General features: G+C 36.6%; 1 protein-coding gene across 5 annotated transcripts in view; it reads right to left on the reverse strand.

Annotated features, from left to right (window-relative positions):
- LRRK2 (leucine rich repeat kinase 2) overlaps nucleotides 1-18,129 on the reverse strand; it is a 142,144-nt gene that overhangs the window by 95,002 nt on the left and 29,013 nt on the right. For all 5 annotated transcript variants that reach the window (XM_027592219.2, XM_027592218.2, XM_027592217.2 and 2 more), the window contains 6 exons: nucleotides 16,852-16,976; nucleotides 10,480-10,592; nucleotides 4,353-4,497; nucleotides 4,082-4,221; nucleotides 788-916; nucleotides 543-713 (listed from right to left, as the gene is read on the reverse strand). In XM_027592219.2, coding sequence (XP_027448020.1) covers nucleotides 543-713; nucleotides 788-916; nucleotides 4,082-4,221; nucleotides 4,353-4,497; nucleotides 10,480-10,592; nucleotides 16,852-16,976 — 823 coding nt within the window. The remainder of the gene's footprint in view (nucleotides 1-542; nucleotides 714-787; nucleotides 917-4,081; nucleotides 4,222-4,352; nucleotides 4,498-10,479; nucleotides 10,593-16,851; nucleotides 16,977-18,129) is intronic.

Genomic DNA, 18,129 nt, shown 5'->3' on the forward strand with positions numbered 1-18,129 from the left:
GAAAAGGAGAACAATTAGATAGATGTGTTTGCTCAGTGCATGAGGGAAGAGAGGGAAGGAAGGCAGGCCCACCATGCTACACGATCACTGGGGTGGCCAATGGCAGGGGTGGCAATGTGAACAGCATCCCCAAAAGTGTGCGGTATACTGCCTACACGGCCACACGCAGTAGCCCTGAGGAGAGAATTTTCTGAAAACAGAGAGAAAATGGTTGAAAGATGATCAAAACAAAACCATATGCTGTGTAGAGTGTGCCTGGAGAACAATTTGTAGAGAGATGCATAGTAAGAGACACATTTGAAAAGTTATTTATCAACATACAAGGTAGGTAAACAAGTAAAATGAAGGATTCAACTAGATATACTTCAAGGACCCTACTGCCTCTGAAATTCTGTGAACCTAAACTCCTACCACAAATCACAAGCAATTGTGCAATTAACTGGTAAATTCTGTAGTAAAGAATAATAGGATGTAAGGAAGAGCTGTACAATGGTAGAGTCAAAGAACAGAGGAAATACAAAAGTCAGGCCTTGAATATTTACCTGACAAATTAAAGACGTTGCCTCCTTTGTTCCATTGGCATCCGCTCCCAACAGAAGCAAGCATTCAACCATGATACTGTTATTCTGATCGCATGCTCTCTCTAGCAGCACACTTTTTAACTCATCATCCATAGCTAATTTTGCAAAGCACTTGCAACAAAGGTTTAGAAACTAAAAAGAATGGAAATGAGGATTAGAGTTAGCTAAATACATAACAGCTAGCATATAGGTAAAAAACACTGTACCTGTTGATCCTTTTGTTCCATGATACTAGAAGACATCTGATGGAATATCACAGAGTCAAAGGAATGATGCACCAGCAACTTGGAAAAAGACACTGACAATTCCAGTATTGTCAAGATTGTCTGAAATCCCTGAAAGTGTGACAAAAATAACATAAGCAAGCCTAGGCCAAAAGAATAAATAAATAATATAAAACAGAGAGTTTGTATATGATACTTAACTAAGTAGATGTATTTATTGGGTTTGTACTTAAAAGCTGTAAACCTTGAAATAATCCTATAAACACACCTTGCTCTCTCATTACTAAGAAATATAGCAGGCACATAGAGAATAAAATGCCGGGTAACAAACCATAGTCTAGCAAAGCAGAAAAAACACCTAACGCATTAAAAGTTGGCTTTTAAAGATTCCTGTCTGAAGCCATACTTACAGGATGAAAGCCAGATATTAATTAATATTAGAGTAGCTGAATCAGCAGGGTTACACACTCAAACCAGTTAGTAAAGTGTATTTTTTATTACAAGATTGCAGATTAGTTTCTCTAGATAGCCCAGTATTTCCCCTTTCTTCTGTGCTGTGTGTGTGTGTGTGTGTGTGTGTGTGTGTGTGTGTGTGTGTGTGTGTGTGTGGCTTTCTTCTGAAATTTCAACACCAAGGAGACAAAAGTGAGCTCCTAGATTTCATTCATGTTGAGTATATTTGAGAAAAGCTCTAAAGGCACTCTGAGGTTTACATCCTTATAGCAAATTATTTATAAAGAACTAATCAGTCACACCATTACTTTTTAGAACCACCTCAAGCATATTCCTAAGAGTTGTCTGGGCTCTCCACTCCTGAGATATTCTAAGGAAATAACGAACTTTTGAGTTTACTATTATTTAGCTTCGGTGAGCTCGAAAACATCAATTGAACTTTAAAATTTTTATTTTGAATATATTAATGACATTGTCTAAATAATACAATTACTATTTTGAGCTTTTAAGATGCTGAATTTCTACAAATATATACTAACAGTTGGTAAGAAAAGTAGTCTTAGTTTGTGCAGGTCTGAGAACATGTGGTCCACCTACCACTAGACTAGAGGTCCCTGCAAATTCAAGTGAATACACCAGCAAAGCAAGTAATGCAAATGTGTAGAAGGCACATAATTCAAAATAAAAACTTAGAAACACTGAACTGGCCAAATAAAATATGTTGGCAGGCCAAATTCAGCCCACTGGTCAACAGTTCACAACCTCTACTATAGAGATCCTAAAATTTATACCTGTATGAATTAATACTGAGTAAACTAAGAGCTCTATACCTGTGCAAATTTATTTCCTTTCTCTAGGATTATTTTTAATCAATTCTGGCTTGGCTTTAATCATCCTAGGCTAAGGCACATTATAAAATGCAGATTTATAAAACACACTGTTGTTTTTAATATAAGTATGTGTGTGTTCAGCACTTTATAATTAAAATCTTTACATACATTATCCCATTTACTAATAACATCTGTACAGAGGATAGAGCCTAGACATTTTTACTCCTGGTCAACTGCCATTTATGAAAATACTCATTGTGTGTGATTTATGAAAGTTCAAACTCCATTACTAAAAAAAAAAAAAAAAAAACACAACCAAAGCAGAAAACTCTTAAAGAGACTACTTGTTTTGCTAACATTAGAAAAAAAAACAAAAACTGTCAGCAAAGTAGATGTAAGAACCTATATCTAAACCTATATCTAAAGGAATCTACCTCAATATAATAAAAGCCATATATGACAAACCCACAGCTAACATCATAGTCAATGGTGAAAAGCTGAAAGCTCTTCCTCTAAGATCAGGAACAGGAAAGGATGCCCACTTTCACCACTTTTAAAAGACCCAGTCACAGCAATTAGGCAAGAAAAAGAAATAAAAGGCATCCAAGTTGAAAAGGAAGAAGTTAAACTGTCACTATTTGCAGATGATTGATATTATAAGTAGAAAACCCTAAAGACACCACCAAAAAACTATTTGAACTATTAAATGAATTCAGTAAAGTTGCAGGACACAGAATTAATGTACAAAATTGGTTTTATGTCTGTACAACTAATCATGAGCTATCAGGAAGAGTAATTAAGAAATCAATCCCATTTATGATTGTATCAAAAAGATATTCATTGCTGCATTATTTTCAATAGCCAAGATATGGAAACCTCGTAAGTGTCCATTGATAGATGAATGGATAAAGAAGATGTGATACACACACACACAAACACACACACACACACACACACAAAACTGGGTATTACTCAACCATTAAAGGAATGAAATCTTGCCATTTGCAACAACACAAATGGCACAAAACCTAGAGGATATTATGCTAAGTGGAACAAATCAAACAGAGAAAGACAAATACCATATGATTTCACTTATATTTGGAATCTGAAAAACAAAACAAATGAACAAAAAAAAATGCAAAACAGAAACAGACTCAAAGATACAAGGAACAAACTGTTGGTTATCAGAGTGGGAAGGGGTTGAGGGGGAGGCAAAATAGGTGAAGGGGATTAAGGGGGACAAACTTCCAGTTATAAAATAAATAAGTCATGGGGATATTATGTAGAGCATAGGGAATAAAGTCAATAATTTTGTAATAACTTTGTATGATAACAGATGGTAACTAGATTTAAGATGGAGATCATTTTATAATATATAAAAATAACAAATCACCATGTTGTATACCTGGAATTAATAGGATTTTACATGTTAATTATACTTCAATAAAAATAAATAAATACATGATAGAAAAAAAGATCTGAGCAAATTTATTTCTTAATCTCCTCTAAGCCAATCTTTCATTCCTTATAAGGAACAGTTATTATATATCACATGTGAAATTTTGCTTGATGAAAAATGTTTAAAACATTTCACTTCAAGAAAAAAAATCAAGGAGAAAAATTACTAGAGGTAAGTAGCCCACAATAAAACACTGAGAAAGACAAACTTCGGAATAATTATAACTTCTATTTATCTAAAATCAAGCAAATAAAGCTCAGCTGGCTGGAATTTCTTTAGCATATTCTCTGCTCTTTCATGAAAAAGACAAATGGCAAATAAACATGCTGATTTTAGAGATTTAATAACGAAACACAGGATCTTTAGCGATTCAATCCAATTCTCTTCACCTTCTATAATTAAAATACTACAAAATGATAAATGGTTTTCAATTAACTAGAATATCCCCATTAATGCAAGGTGGGAATTGTACCAACTGCTCTGAAAGAGAAATCTTCATAAGATCCCAAACTCCCTTCAAGACAATGCACATACGTTAATCTGTACTTCGGCCATATCCTTAAATCGTTGTAAACTGGAAACCAGAATTTTTGCCAGCAGATGCCCAGTTCTTATGCATAAATTCTTCTTTGTAATCAAGCATCCTATAAGACTTAACCCCAGACATTGAATTTCTAAAAAAATACAGGAAAAAAATAATAAAATTGTTTTAAATCTGAAAACTGAAGAAAAAAATTAAAGACATCCACCAACAGCTAAAGGCCTATAAAAATCATCCTAAATCCTAAATTCAAATTGTACCAACCTTGGTCATCCGGATACATCTGCAGTGTGTGAAGCACTGAATCAATAGCACCTTCCAAGGATAATACTTCTAACGCATCAGGAGAATGTGCTATAGAAGAAATTACTTTCAACCCACATTTCTGAATCCCAGGATTTCCAATGAACTAAAATCAAAAGGACAATTAATATTTGCTATTTAAAATGAGTTCTTAATACTTACCTTAGTTAAAGGCAGCAACAAACTAATAAAATATAAACTAGGTAGTCTAAATAAAGATTATTTTCCTTGATTTTTGCCTTGTATTACTAATTAGTTTTTAGTTATTATTAAGGATAAGAGCTACCATTTTAATGCTTACTGAGTGTCTATTCTGTACTAACTACTTTACATGCATTTTCTTTTCACAAGAATCTTAAATCCATACCAGTATCATTCCCGTTATAAAATGAGTTCACTGAGGGTTAAAAGGGTTCAGTATTCCTAAAGTCACACAGATTGTACATTGCTGAGATGAGACCAAATTGGGGATGTTCAATCCCACTGCCTACATACTTAACCAGAAAAATGCAATGCTGAATCTCACCATAGAAGATACTAATTGAGAATTTACTCATTAAGTGTTTCATGTGCCAAATCTCATTTATTACCCCCCAAGAGCCTATGTAATAGGTTCACCAAATTTTACAGATGCAGAAACAAGAAGAGCTCAAGTCACAAAGCTAATATGTGTCAGGTCTAGGACTTGAATATAAATGTGTCCCTGTAAAAGCTCAGGATCCAAAAAAAAAGAGTCCAGGAAGTTCATTGCTACCTCTTCCAACTTCTTAATATCAACTCCTCTAGATGATTTGACATTATTTACAGGTATTCTAATAGAGGACATTTCTCCCCCACCCCACCCCACCCCCCCACAGGCTATCCTACTCATTGATTGAGGAGAAACAGTCAACACACCTTCCAACCATGGACAACCACAATCACACCTTTCCTCTTTCGACATCTGTGCCGTGTAGCTAACTCTTACATGGGATGGTTAGGCTTTTTTATAAAGCTTTTCCACAATGCTTTACAAACTTCTGCCATGATGTGAATGCCCACCTAATAGATTTTTTTCAAAACTTACAATGCTATCCTTCACAGCACTTCTGCTTTCACAGACACTAGCTCCATGGTATCTCTACTCCAAATCTCTGATGGACACCACCATGGGGACACCACGGAGCTGAGAGCTTCAAGTCAGACCTCAAGCTCTGTTGTAGCTTCTTCACTAAAATCATCTACCCTCCAACCTTTTTCACTTCCATACTGTCAACGAACAGACTTTCATTCTTTCCAATCTCATCCTCCAATGCCTCTCAATTGTCCTCATTCAGCATCTTTTTTTTTTTTTTTTTGTATAGGGTGTGGAGTTTTTTGTACAGGGTTTTCATTCTGTGCCTTTCTCCTCCACGCCCTAATTGCTCAGCTTGGACATCATTTCATCTATCATTTCAACAGCACACACCTTATCCTCGCCTCCCTTTACACTTTTTCCTGTCTTTATTTTCGTCTTACCAACTCCCTGGGGAGTAACTTGGAGCCAGTTAAATTTAGGTTTAAATTCTGCCTCTTATTCCCACTTTAAAACCTAATAGCTCCATTTTAGTTCTTACTAAAACTGAGTGAAATAACATTTACTCAGAAGTGGTATTTACTCAGAAGGTATTCAAAAAATAAAAGAAATTCAAAGTGGTTCAAAGTGAAGCTAGAGGGATGGCACATGTCTTCTCAGCTTCCTCACCTCCCACTGACCCTAATAAAGCAGGGTCGTTATGAGGATGAAATGAGAGGACTCACTGTCCCTGCAGTAAGCCCTGAGTGATGGCCACACACAGTTCAGGCCTTGGGCTAAACACCCTCCTCAGAGATGAAAAATTTCTAACTGGGAGAGAGAGTGTCCCTTAATTGGTCTTCCCTTCCATCAAGCTACCACTTCTCCTCCATTTCTAAACTCATTAATAGAAACATCTATACCCACTACCTCTATATTCTCACCACCCTTTAATTTCATATAATCAGACTGCTGTCCTAACCACTCAAAGAAAAAAGTCCTTCAACAATTGAACTGCTGTTTTTTCCTCCTTTGATATCCATGACATGATACGGCCCTAATTATTCTCAAACTTTAAAGCCATTCATTTGCCCATCTCCTTTACAATCTCTTCTTTCAATGTCAAATTTTGTCCAAAGTTCTTTTCTTAAAACCCTTCTATTCATGGATGGGACTTTGTACACAAATGCAGTTCATGTCACCGTAACAGCAATAGTAACAACCACAATAATGCTAAAATCTACGTAGCATTTGCTATGTGCCAGACATTCCCTTAAGCATTTATATGTATTAACTCATTTAATCCTTACAACAACTCTATAATGTAGAAACATTAGCCCTATGTTATTGATGAAAAATACTGAGACACAGAAACCCTTAAGCAGATAACTCAAAGCCCAAGTTTAAACTCTCTTAAGCTCTAGCTAAGCTCCCATTACTCTTTGCTCAACACCAGTATCTTAAACTCAGATGTTCAAAGCTAAAAGTTTATTATCGGGTTGCCTGGATGGGTCAGTAGGTTAAGTGTCTGCCTTCAACTCCGGTTCTGATTCCAGGGTCCTGGGATCGAGAGACACATCAGACTCCCTGCTCAGCGGGGAGCTAGCTTCTCCCACTGCGTGTGCGCGCATTCTCTGTCTCTCTGATTAATAAATAAATAAATAAATAAATAAATAAATAAATAAAAATCTTTTTAAAAATAAATAAAAATAAAAGTTCATTATCTTCTTAAAAAAGAAAAAGTTAGATTGTAGGTTTTCTTTTCTGAACTTTCGGTTTGATTAATAGTACCACCACATCTACTTCCTAGGCAGGGCCAGCTTCATGGGTGTGCACCTGTGCACTCTCATAGGTCTCTGTGCTTAGAAGGGCCCCACAGTTGGTAAAATGCTCTGCTGCCACTGTCTTGAAATTCTTAATAATTTTTAAACAAGGAGTCCTTCATTTTCATTTTTCTTTGGACCCCACAAATCATGTAGCCAGTCCTAACCTCAAAATGTGATCATAGGCTTGGGGCGACTGGGAGGCACAGTCGGTTGAGGATCTGACTCTTGGTTTCAGCTTGGGTTGCAGTCTCAGGGTGGTGAGATTGAGCCTCACGTCAGGCTCCACACTTAGAGCAGAGTCTGCTTGGGTTTCAGCCTCTGCCCCATCCTCTCCCTCTCAAATAAATAAATAAATAAATCTTTTTAAAAAATGCATCATAGGCTTATTTTATGCTAAAAATTAAACTGATATTTACAAAGCATATATCTCTGTCCTTAATACCATCCCTCCAACAAGTTTCTATTCAACTACTGGTTCTGCTACCTTAAACTCCTCTAATTCTGAACTATTTCAGGTGCAGCTGGATGATGACTAATGACTTGCAACAGGAAACCTGTGATTTGTCAATGCAAAAAGAGAATGACAGTATCACATTATTATATATGATGGAGCTCAAATAAATTGATAATTTAAAATAGTGGTAAATGATATTTGACAGTTTCATAAATTTGAATATATATCTATACATGTTACATGTACATATTTATGATATATGCAAACTTATGATGGATTTTTCTTTCATCAAATGTTCTATCTTGAAAATAGTGATTTAATGTACTGCTGTTCAGAAGGAAATTAAATTCAATTTACTAGTTTATACTTAGCAATGTTATCCAAATGAAGTTTTTGGAAGTGCCAATGGAAGGACACCTACAGACATTAATTGGAAACATCTTATTGCCTATGTCCCACAGATTTCCAAGTTTTTTTCAGAGAATAAATAATTAAAATGGCTTCTTCAGTGAGCTAGCTAGTCAGCTCAGGGGGCGGGAAATGACCACACCAGCCTCTTTCCTAGCTACCAGCTAAGTCAACTGCAATTCAAAAAAAACTTCCCAGGGGAAAAAAAAAAAAGAAAGGTTGAATGTAGAGCTACAGAGAAGACACCACAGTCCAGGACTAACACTAGGTTACATTCTAATAAAATATCTGAACTTCAGGAAAAAGAAGGCTTTGGGACTTTAAATATCACTCATTTAAAAGTGAGGAAAAAAATCAAGCTGGTTTTGGATTTTTCCACTAAAGCATTCAGTACTAAAAGACAGTGAAATGCCTACAAAGTTTTTAAAGATGATAAAACCCCAATATTTTGCAAACAACCAAATTGTTTTTTCAAGAGTCCAACTATAAAAACAACAACAGGTTTGAACTTCAGCCTGAATGTTACTGGAATTTCATATATATCCAAACATTAATTCACTTCAATAAATACTTCCATAGTCTTTGCATTGTAATCTTAGTTGAATCTCAAATTCTACCTTATTGGGAATTCTGTTTTCCAAGAGTAGACTTATTTTTAAAGGGAATTCATTTCACTTGTTTGCAGTATTTGGACCTAAAATCTCTGATGCTTTGTAACATTTATTCAGAGTGAGACATGCAATGACAGAATTTTAGAGCTAAAGAAATACATACATTCCTCTTTTAGAGCATTTTTTTTCTCAAAAGTAGTGAAGGATTAGGAGAACTACACAGGGGAGATTTTAAAAAATAAAACAGTCACTTCTGTTTCCTCCTGACCTTAACCCCTGCCTCCAAATGACAGTCACTGTTTAGTGAGATGCTGTGTCATTACTCAGTTGTTGAAATGGGGTGGCGGGGGGGGCGGGGGGAGGAAGTGGCAGGTTTCTCAACCACTTCAGGGATTAATTAGCAAAAAGAAAGTAAGACCTGAGAGCTGAGTGATTTCTCGGCATCATGGTATTTACAGGTAAAGCTGGGTCTCTTGACTCCTGACTCCTTCCACTCTATCACACTCGTATTCAATAACTTCAGAAAAGATGGGCTAACCAGAATTGCAGTTATCTTTAAGGCTGTTTTGGTACCTCTTGTGGCTCACCAACACACACCATGAATAAAATTAACTGCTCCCTCCTCTTCAGTCCTAGAACACTGTCCATAAAGCTAGTATAGCTCATAAGTGCTAATGCAGAATGAGTGGTTTATGCATAGCTATTATTCCCCTACCCCAAATGAGATGCGAGATAGAACAAAACATGTTCATTTTTGTTTTCCCAATCCCTAACACAGCTCCTTCCACCTACTGATTTTCATCAAATATTTCTGGGATTGAATTCAACCCATTATATTGCTATACTCAAAAATCATATTAAGGTTTCAGTACAAATGACTCAAATATATCATAGACAATTACATTATAAAGTTCAGTTTAAACTGAATTTTTAAAGGAGATCTCTCTGCAGGCTATTCTAACTAATTTATGACATTTTTCAAAGTATACTAAATCATAAGGAATCATTTCCATTAATTACCTTGACTGCTCTCTTCCTTTCACGAAAACATTAATCATTCTTTACATCTTTACTCTTACATCTTTCATAAAGACAAATTCATCTTACATTAAACTTTCAAACCATCTTAATTCCATTAATACCTTTTGCATTCCACAATATAAATGTAATTCCCCTCTTTTTTCATACTTAGTATGACTGTTAATTATAGTCATTATATTATTGCAAATGTACACAGATATGTAAATAACGAAAAATGGGAAGAAACCATGCACGCTGAACCGTTTCAGAGGTTATCTCTGAGGACAGCAATGAAAGTAAGCCCATGTAATCAAAGAAGACTTTAACATCGTGCCCTGTATGTCTTCATGGAATGAACCTTTCAGACCAGAAAAGAAAGACAAGGAGCCAAAAGAAAGAAAACAGAAGCCATAGTTCCTGACATCACTCATAAGGCTTAGCTGAACATCTAGCTCTTTAGCTCTCTTTCTGATTGTGTAGACTGGAGTGGATTTATGTTACTAGCCATCTAAAGAACCCGTCCAAGTCTGTAGTCAAGAGTACGCTTCCCTTAGCTGGAATGATACGTCTCTTTACCCCCTACACCCCTATTGGCATCTTATGTCTCCACCCACGTAACTTCCTACTGTCATAGTAAACAGAAGATGGAAAACTTAAGTAAAAACAGCCCTTCCATTTCCCCAAATTTCATATTCTAGTAAATGATATAAAGGCAGAAAACCTTCATTGTACATACCCTGTTCAAAGCTGCTAGGACCAGTTTATGAATATCATTCTTGAAACACTGTTTTTTAACCATATTTAGCTTATGTTGATATTCAGTATCTTCCCTGGATTCTTCTGGCATGCCTAAATAAATAAATAATAAATAAATTCTCATAAAGATTTAAGCTGAGCAGATTGTCACTTTGTAGAAATGATCATAATTAACCTAACAATACATACACATGTTGTACTTTTTTCTAATGCATAGTTCCTTATCAAAGAAACAACCCTATCTTTAAGGAATTTATAAAAACAGTTTACCATTGAATATAAAATAAATACAGCGAGTGTGGACGTTTACTGAATTTAAGGATAATTGGGCGATGGGTATTAAGGAAGGCACTTGATATAATGAACACTGGGTGTTATTTGCAACTGATGAATCACCAAATTCTATCTCTGAAGCTAATAAAAAAATCTTTAATTAAATAAAAAAAAGAGAAAAATAAATAAATAAATAAATAAATAAAGTAGCATGAAGTTACTCCGTGGAGAAATTTTCTGTAGCAAACAACATCTTTTTTGTTCAAATACGCTGTACTCATACAGAAGTTAAAAGATTTTTATGCAATAATAGACAACTTGAGAAAAGCTCAGTAATTTGGATTACAACAGAAAAAGGTCAGATATGAAATGCAGACAGAAAAGAACAGCTGGATCAACAGTGAAAAGAAAAAAAGATTTTAGTTTCAGCATTATGATGGTAAAGAGTATGTAGTTTTGTTAAAAGTGCTCTAAGGCTGTCTATTTGTATAAAGTTATTTAAAGGAAACATATTCCTCATTAAGCTACCCGGTAACAAAACTATCCTAAAACCTGGAAAAACAGGAAGTCAAAAAATATTGGTTATAGAATAGAATATATAAAACAATTATTATGAATGAATGAGGTCTCCAAAACCTGTGACATAGAAATAATGATTAATAAACAATTATTTATCATCTTTCACTTCAAACATTTGTATTAACATGAACTATAAACTGGCTGCATATATAGCTTTTCATCTACCCAACAAAAAAAAAACTTGAAGGCTACCTATATCCCAGAGGTGTTGCTACAGGTTGGGAATTCCACAATGAATAACAAAGGCTGGATGGATCACCACCCTCCCGGAGCTTTCAGGCCTCATTTTTTTTTTCCTTCTTTAAATTTGTTATTGTTATGTTAATCACCATACATTATTATTAGTTTTTGATGTAGTGTTCCATGATTCATTGATTGCGCATAACACCCAGTGCTCCACGCAGAACGTGCCCTCTTTAATACTCATCACCAGGCTAACCCACCCCCCACCCGCCTCCCCTCTCGAACCCTCAGTTTGTTTTTCAGGGTCCATCGTCTCTCATGGTTCCTCTCCCCCTCCGATTTACTCCCCTTCATTCTTCCCCTCCTGATATCTTCTTCTTTTTTTTTTCTTAACATATATTGCATTATTTGTTTCAGAGGTACAGATTTGTGATTCAACAGTCTTGCACAATTCACAGCGCTCACCATAGCACATACCCTCCCCAGTGTCTATCACCCAGCCACCCCCTCCCTCCCACCCCCTACCACTCTATCAACCCTCAGTTTGTTTCCTGAGATTAAGAATTCCTCATATCAGTCATATGATACATGTCTTTCTCTGATTGACTTATTTCACTCAGCATAACACCCTCCAGTTCCATCCACGTCATTGCAAATGGCAAGCTCTCATTCCTTTTGATGGCTGCATAATATTCCATTGTGTATATATACCACCTCTTCTTTATCCATTCATCTGTTGATGGACATCTTGGCTTTTTCCACAGTTTGGCTATTGTGGACATTGCTGCTCTAAACATTGGGGTGCACGTACCCCTTCGGATCCCTACATTTGTATCTTTGGGGTAAAAACTCAATAGTGCAATTGCTAGATCATATGGTAGCTCTATTTTCAACTGTTTGAGGAACCTCCATCCTGTTTTCCAGAGTGGCTGCCCCAGCCTGCATTCCCACCAACAGTGTAGGAGGGTTCCCCTTTCTCTGCATCCCTGCCAACATCTGTCGTTTCCTGACTTGTTAATTTTAGCCATTCTGACTGGTGTGAAGTGGTATCTCATTGAGGTTTTGATTTGGATTTCCCTGATGCCGAGCGATGTTGAGCACTTTTTCATGTGTCTGTTGGCCATTTGGATGTCTTCTTTGGAAAAATGTCTGTTCATGTCTTCCGCCCATTTCTTGATTGGATTATTTGTTCTTTGTGTGTTGAGTTTGATAAGTTCTTTAGAGATTTTGGATACTAGCCCTTTATCTGATATGTCATTTGCAAATATTTTCTCCCATTCTGTTGGTTGTCTTTTGGTTTTGTGGACTGTTTCTTTTGCTGTGCAAAAGCTTTTTATCTTGATGAAATCCCAATAGTTCATTTTTGCCCTTGCTTCCCTTGCCTTTGGCGATGTTTCTAGGAAGAAGTTGCTATGGCTGAGGTCGAAGAGGTTGCTGCCTGTGTTCTCCTTTAGGATTTTGATGGACTCCTGTCTCACATTTAAGTCTTTCAACCATCTGGAGTCTATTTTTGTGTGTGGTGTAAGGAAATGGTCCAGTTTCACTCTTCTGCATGTGGCTGTCCAATTTTCCCAACACCATTTGTTGAAGAGACTGTCTTTTTTCCATTGGACATTCTTTCCTGCTTTGTCAAAGATGAGTTGACCATAGAGTTGAGGGTCCATTTCTGGGCTCTCTATTCTGTTCCACTGATCTATGTGTCTATTACAAAGCTGTCAGTCTTTGATTTAAAATGTATTCAAACTGGCTCAGACATTCACTACAGCTCTATGACCTTGGGCAAGTCACCTAAATTCTCTGTGTCTTATTTTCAGTCACCAAGCCCATGTTAATTTCTGAAACTGCCCATTGCATCCCAAGCAGACATAACCACTAAGAGCAGGCCTGCTGAGTAGTGAAAACTTCAGCACATGTAATGAGTCTCAATAAACATCCTTCTTACATTAAGACCAAATGAACATTACCATAAATTTCATCTCTGGTCTTTATTATATCACTTGACTTTCTACTGTCCATAGTAGATATAACTTCCTTTCCATGTAACAGTCCTTTAAAATGTATGTACTGCACTGCCAACTTTTTGAGGGCAGGATCCATAGCCTAATCATCTCCAGATCACCAAGAGTTTCAAGCATAGTGCTTTAGATATAACAGTTGTTCAATATATGTTTGTTGCACAAATGTATATTTAAAGTGCCTACTCTGAAGTCAGGCTGCATAGTTTGAAAATCTGGCTCCATTATATAAGTTGTGACCTTAAAATCTCTACATCTCAATGCCTCAGTTTTACCATCTGTAAAATGACACACACACACAAAGCAATATCTGCCTTATGGGTTGCTGTGAGAATTTTAAAAAGTTTATATACATAAAGCACTCTGAATAATGCCTGACACATTTTAATTCCTCCAAGTTGTTTAGTTTTATTGTTATTAACTACAAATGAATGGGCTGTATTACAATTTTCATATCATACTAAGTCATCTCCAGATTAAACAAATTCAGTTTCTCTGATTGATCTTCTGGATGTGGTTTTATACTCACAATCAACTTCCTCTATACACTTCCCAATTTGCACAAGCCCCTTCTTAAACAATTTTACATTATTTCCTCCAGAACTGATAAAAGTAAAGAAAAACACAATGAAATGATATTTTATTAAAATAACTGTGCCTTTATTATTATTTTATCAAAGCCACAGAGTCAATCACTCCAGTAACTTATTGTTATAAAAAAGAGAAGAAATTGAAAAGTACTAGATTGAAAGAAACTTAAGAGACATACCATATGTGATATGTGACCCTGAATTGGATACTGAATTATATAACTTTGTTATAATATGCACCTTTGTTACAATTAAGAATATCTGAATATGATCTAGTTAATACATGAATTTAGATATTATAAGCACCTACCTCAACACGTTCAAACCAGAATCATAATCAGCCTCAAAACTACTGGGGTACTGATACTACAGTTACTCATTGATATACAGAATGGTAAGAGATAGTAAGGCACAGTATGGTGCAATATAGGATAGCATGGTGTGGTATGGTAATACAGTATGGTAGAATAGAATAAAGTAGATGGTTAACAATAAAGAAATGTATTTACATACTGATATGTTTATAAATGTGTCAATTAATAAGTGTTTCCACACAAGAAAAATAATCCTAAAGTTATAAAGTTGTTTTCAAGGGTACTCATTTAATACATCTAAGCATCATTATAAAAAACATCATTTATCATTTAAATGCATCATTTCAAATATCTAAAGATTATTGACTATCAATATTGCTTCAGGGTCAATCTAAGAACAACAGAGGAAAAGAAATATTATATTCAAAATTTGCTTTTGAACTGAGAGAGTATTAATTTATTAATTAACAGATTTGGTTCTGAATGTTTTCTGCTTATCTTAAAAACTCAAATCCACCCTCAAAAGATTAAGGCTGACACCTTAAAGGATAATCAAAATGGTTCCATTTTGTTTTGTCTTTTACAATCTACAAAGTTAAAAAAAAAAGTTGTAATAATATTTTCAAGGAAAATTATGTCTGTTAACTTATACCTTAAAAGGTGCCTGACAACTCTGAATAGCACATCATGATTCAATTCAAAATATATTAATCGAGGAGCTATTTTAGTTCAACCTACCAGGGGATTTTAAAAAAAACAAAAAGATGACTGAAGAAAGCCCTCTCCTTGAAAAAAAAACGTATATTCCTGTACTGAGTATACTTCTCAGAAACATAAAATACCAATATGATGACAGACAGTGGTAGATTTAGGAAAATTTCATTTAAAAAGGACACACACGGGCACCTGGGTGGCTCAGTTGGTTAAGCGACTGCCTTCAGCTCAGGTCATGATCCCGGAGTCCCGGGATTGAGTCCCGCATCGGGCTCCCTGCTCAGCGGGGAGACTGTTTCTCCCTCTGACCCTCCCCCCTCTCATGTGTGCTCTCTCTCTCTCAAGTAAATAAATAAAATCTTAAAAAAAAAAAAAAGGCACACACACACACAAATTGGGCTTTAAAAGAATTAGGAATTTTACCAAACAACAAGTAATTCCATCCCTGATATTCAGTCGTCAGAAAGTCCTGTCAAATCTATCTCCTCCCCATCTCTCAGATCCACCCTCCCCTCTGGTTCCATTGCTGGGTGCCCACCATGTCTCATCTGACTATCATGGCCGCCAACACAATCTCCCTGGAGGAAGCTTTTGCCCTGACAGTCATCCTCCACAGCACAGTGTTATTGTTATAAATGGCAGATTTGGTCATGACACTAGAGTTTTTATAAACACCTTTAATGAATTTGAACTGACTTCTGTTATAAAAGCACACACTGCTCAGTGTTGTGCTCAAGTGCTTGACTTCATGCCTCTGCCAGTCGTTCCACGTTCATCTTCAGACACCGATCTCCTCACCCGCCACGCTTCCCTCACCCCAGACCACGGGCACACTCTCTTTCTGCCTGTCATATCCTGCCCAGCCTTTCTACCAGCTCAGTTTCATACACCCTTCAATTTCAAATATCTCAGTCGTGACCTACTCCTTTGAATAAATTACTTGTGTCTTCACCAATATCCTCAGAGCCTTTTATGTAAACCTATGGTTGTAACAGCTCCTCTCACACTGTCTGGTCATTATTCATTTGCATATCTGTCTACCTCGAAGCTCCTGTAATAGTACAGGAATGCCTTTCCCATGCATTTGTCATTACTGTGCAGCCCTCACAATGTTTAGAACATAAGAGGCACTTAATATATGTTGAATGAATGGAGGAGCAGGTGTTTTAAATGGGATTTGGAGGACAAACAAGGTCACAAGAGAGGTCAAGTAGGAGCTAAAGGCGAAAGGATAGACGCTGTTGAGGTTAATGAGTAAAAGCCATGAGGTTCTATTTGAGAAAGATTAATTCAACCACAGAATAAAAGAAGGCCTGAAAAGAGCAAAAGAGAAAGTGTGAATACTAGTTAGCTATTTTTATAGTTCAGACATGAAACAAAACAACTTGGAAGGCAACAGAAATTGAAAAGAATTATCAGAGTGGACACTCTCCTTGGAGGCAAAGCTCCATACTTTATACTGCAGTGATTTCTTCTGTAAATAAGTTATTGAATTTTCCTATAAGTGAATCTGACTCTTCCACACATCTTTTTCCTCTCTTTTTATATTTGGATTAGTGGGAAGATTTGCAGTTGGATGGGAGAAACTCGTCCTTTAATTTTTGCCTAGAAAGTTGATATTTCACAAAAAGTCAGAAAATCCATTAAAATTGCCATCCCTCCCCATATCTATTATGTCACTTACCTGGAACCATAAAATGTAAAACAGCTCTTAGTGCCTCTAGCTGCACTGATAAGGATGCCTCGTGACTTTTCATAACTGTTATTATTTTGGGGGCCACTGCTGCCATCGTATCCAGGGTCGTGTTGCTGGAGACAGAACATCGAAATGCTTATTAAAAGTACAACCTGATTCCACTGTACAAACACCAAGTTGAAACAAGTACAGGAAAACAGAACCATTCTATTTTATCAGGAAAAAAGGCTGTATGAAAATGCATTTGCATTCAGTCATATGAGCATACATATTTTAATTATTTAATTAAACTCTGGCCTCAAGAAGTAGAATTCATAGCAACCTGGGAATTCTTTTATTTAGTTTCACGAAACACAACTTCCTTCTGACCCACACATGGGTCACTGGCAAAAACCCTAAGAAGTAGGTGTTATTATCGGAAAAGTAGGCATTTTCCAGATGAAGAGTTTAGGCTGACGGAGGTTACATAGCAAGGTCCTATCACTAGAAGGTGACAGAGCCAGGACTGGCACGCCAACTTGTCTGAGCCCTGAGGTCAGGGCGCTTTACAGGATACCAACCTGCCTCTTCCAAATTAACACCACTGGACTTCCTATTTGGTATTTTTAATCAGTTTAATTTGCATTAAAGTCAGTTTCTCTAAGGTGTTATAGCTATTCTTCCTTTGCCATATGAAGAAAGGCCACTTGACTAGACTTCGAGGTACGCCTGGCTTCAGGTAACAGTGCCCTGTTAACTGAAACCTGTGCCTATCCGAACCTTGTCCTCTCTCTATTCCACAGAAATAGTGTCACTGTTTGGGTTGCTTCATTCTGCTGTTATAATTATGCCCATTTTTGTGCACAAACTTGAGCACAGGGGCTGGAATTTGAGGGGAAGAGTGCTAGTTTGAGCCCTTGGCAATGTGAGGTGAAGGCGTGTTGACTTGGCATTGAGCCGGTGGTGCGCCGTGCGTGCTGACTCGGGCAGGAGAGCAGCTGGACTGTGAATTTGGGACCCACAGGCTGATGGCATCATGTGTGACAGGGACGTGACTGGTTTTGCTTTTAATTTTTGTTTTTCTGGGAAACTCGACCTCTCCTTCTAGTCTAAATATTTGGGTAAAAGGAGTGTGCTAGGCTGAGAACATCTCCAAGAAGCACATCAAAGAACATACAGCATGATTCTGGTTAGTTAAAAAACAAACCCAGGAAGAATAAAACAAGATGAAATCAGAGAGGGAGACAAACCATAAGAGCCTCTTAAGTCTAGGGAACAAACTGAGGG

Source organism: Zalophus californianus, chromosome 9 (genome assembly GCF_009762305.2).
Source record: "Zalophus californianus isolate mZalCal1 chromosome 9, mZalCal1.pri.v2, whole genome shotgun sequence".
Lineage (NCBI taxonomy): Eukaryota > Metazoa > Chordata > Mammalia > Carnivora > Otariidae > Zalophus > Zalophus californianus.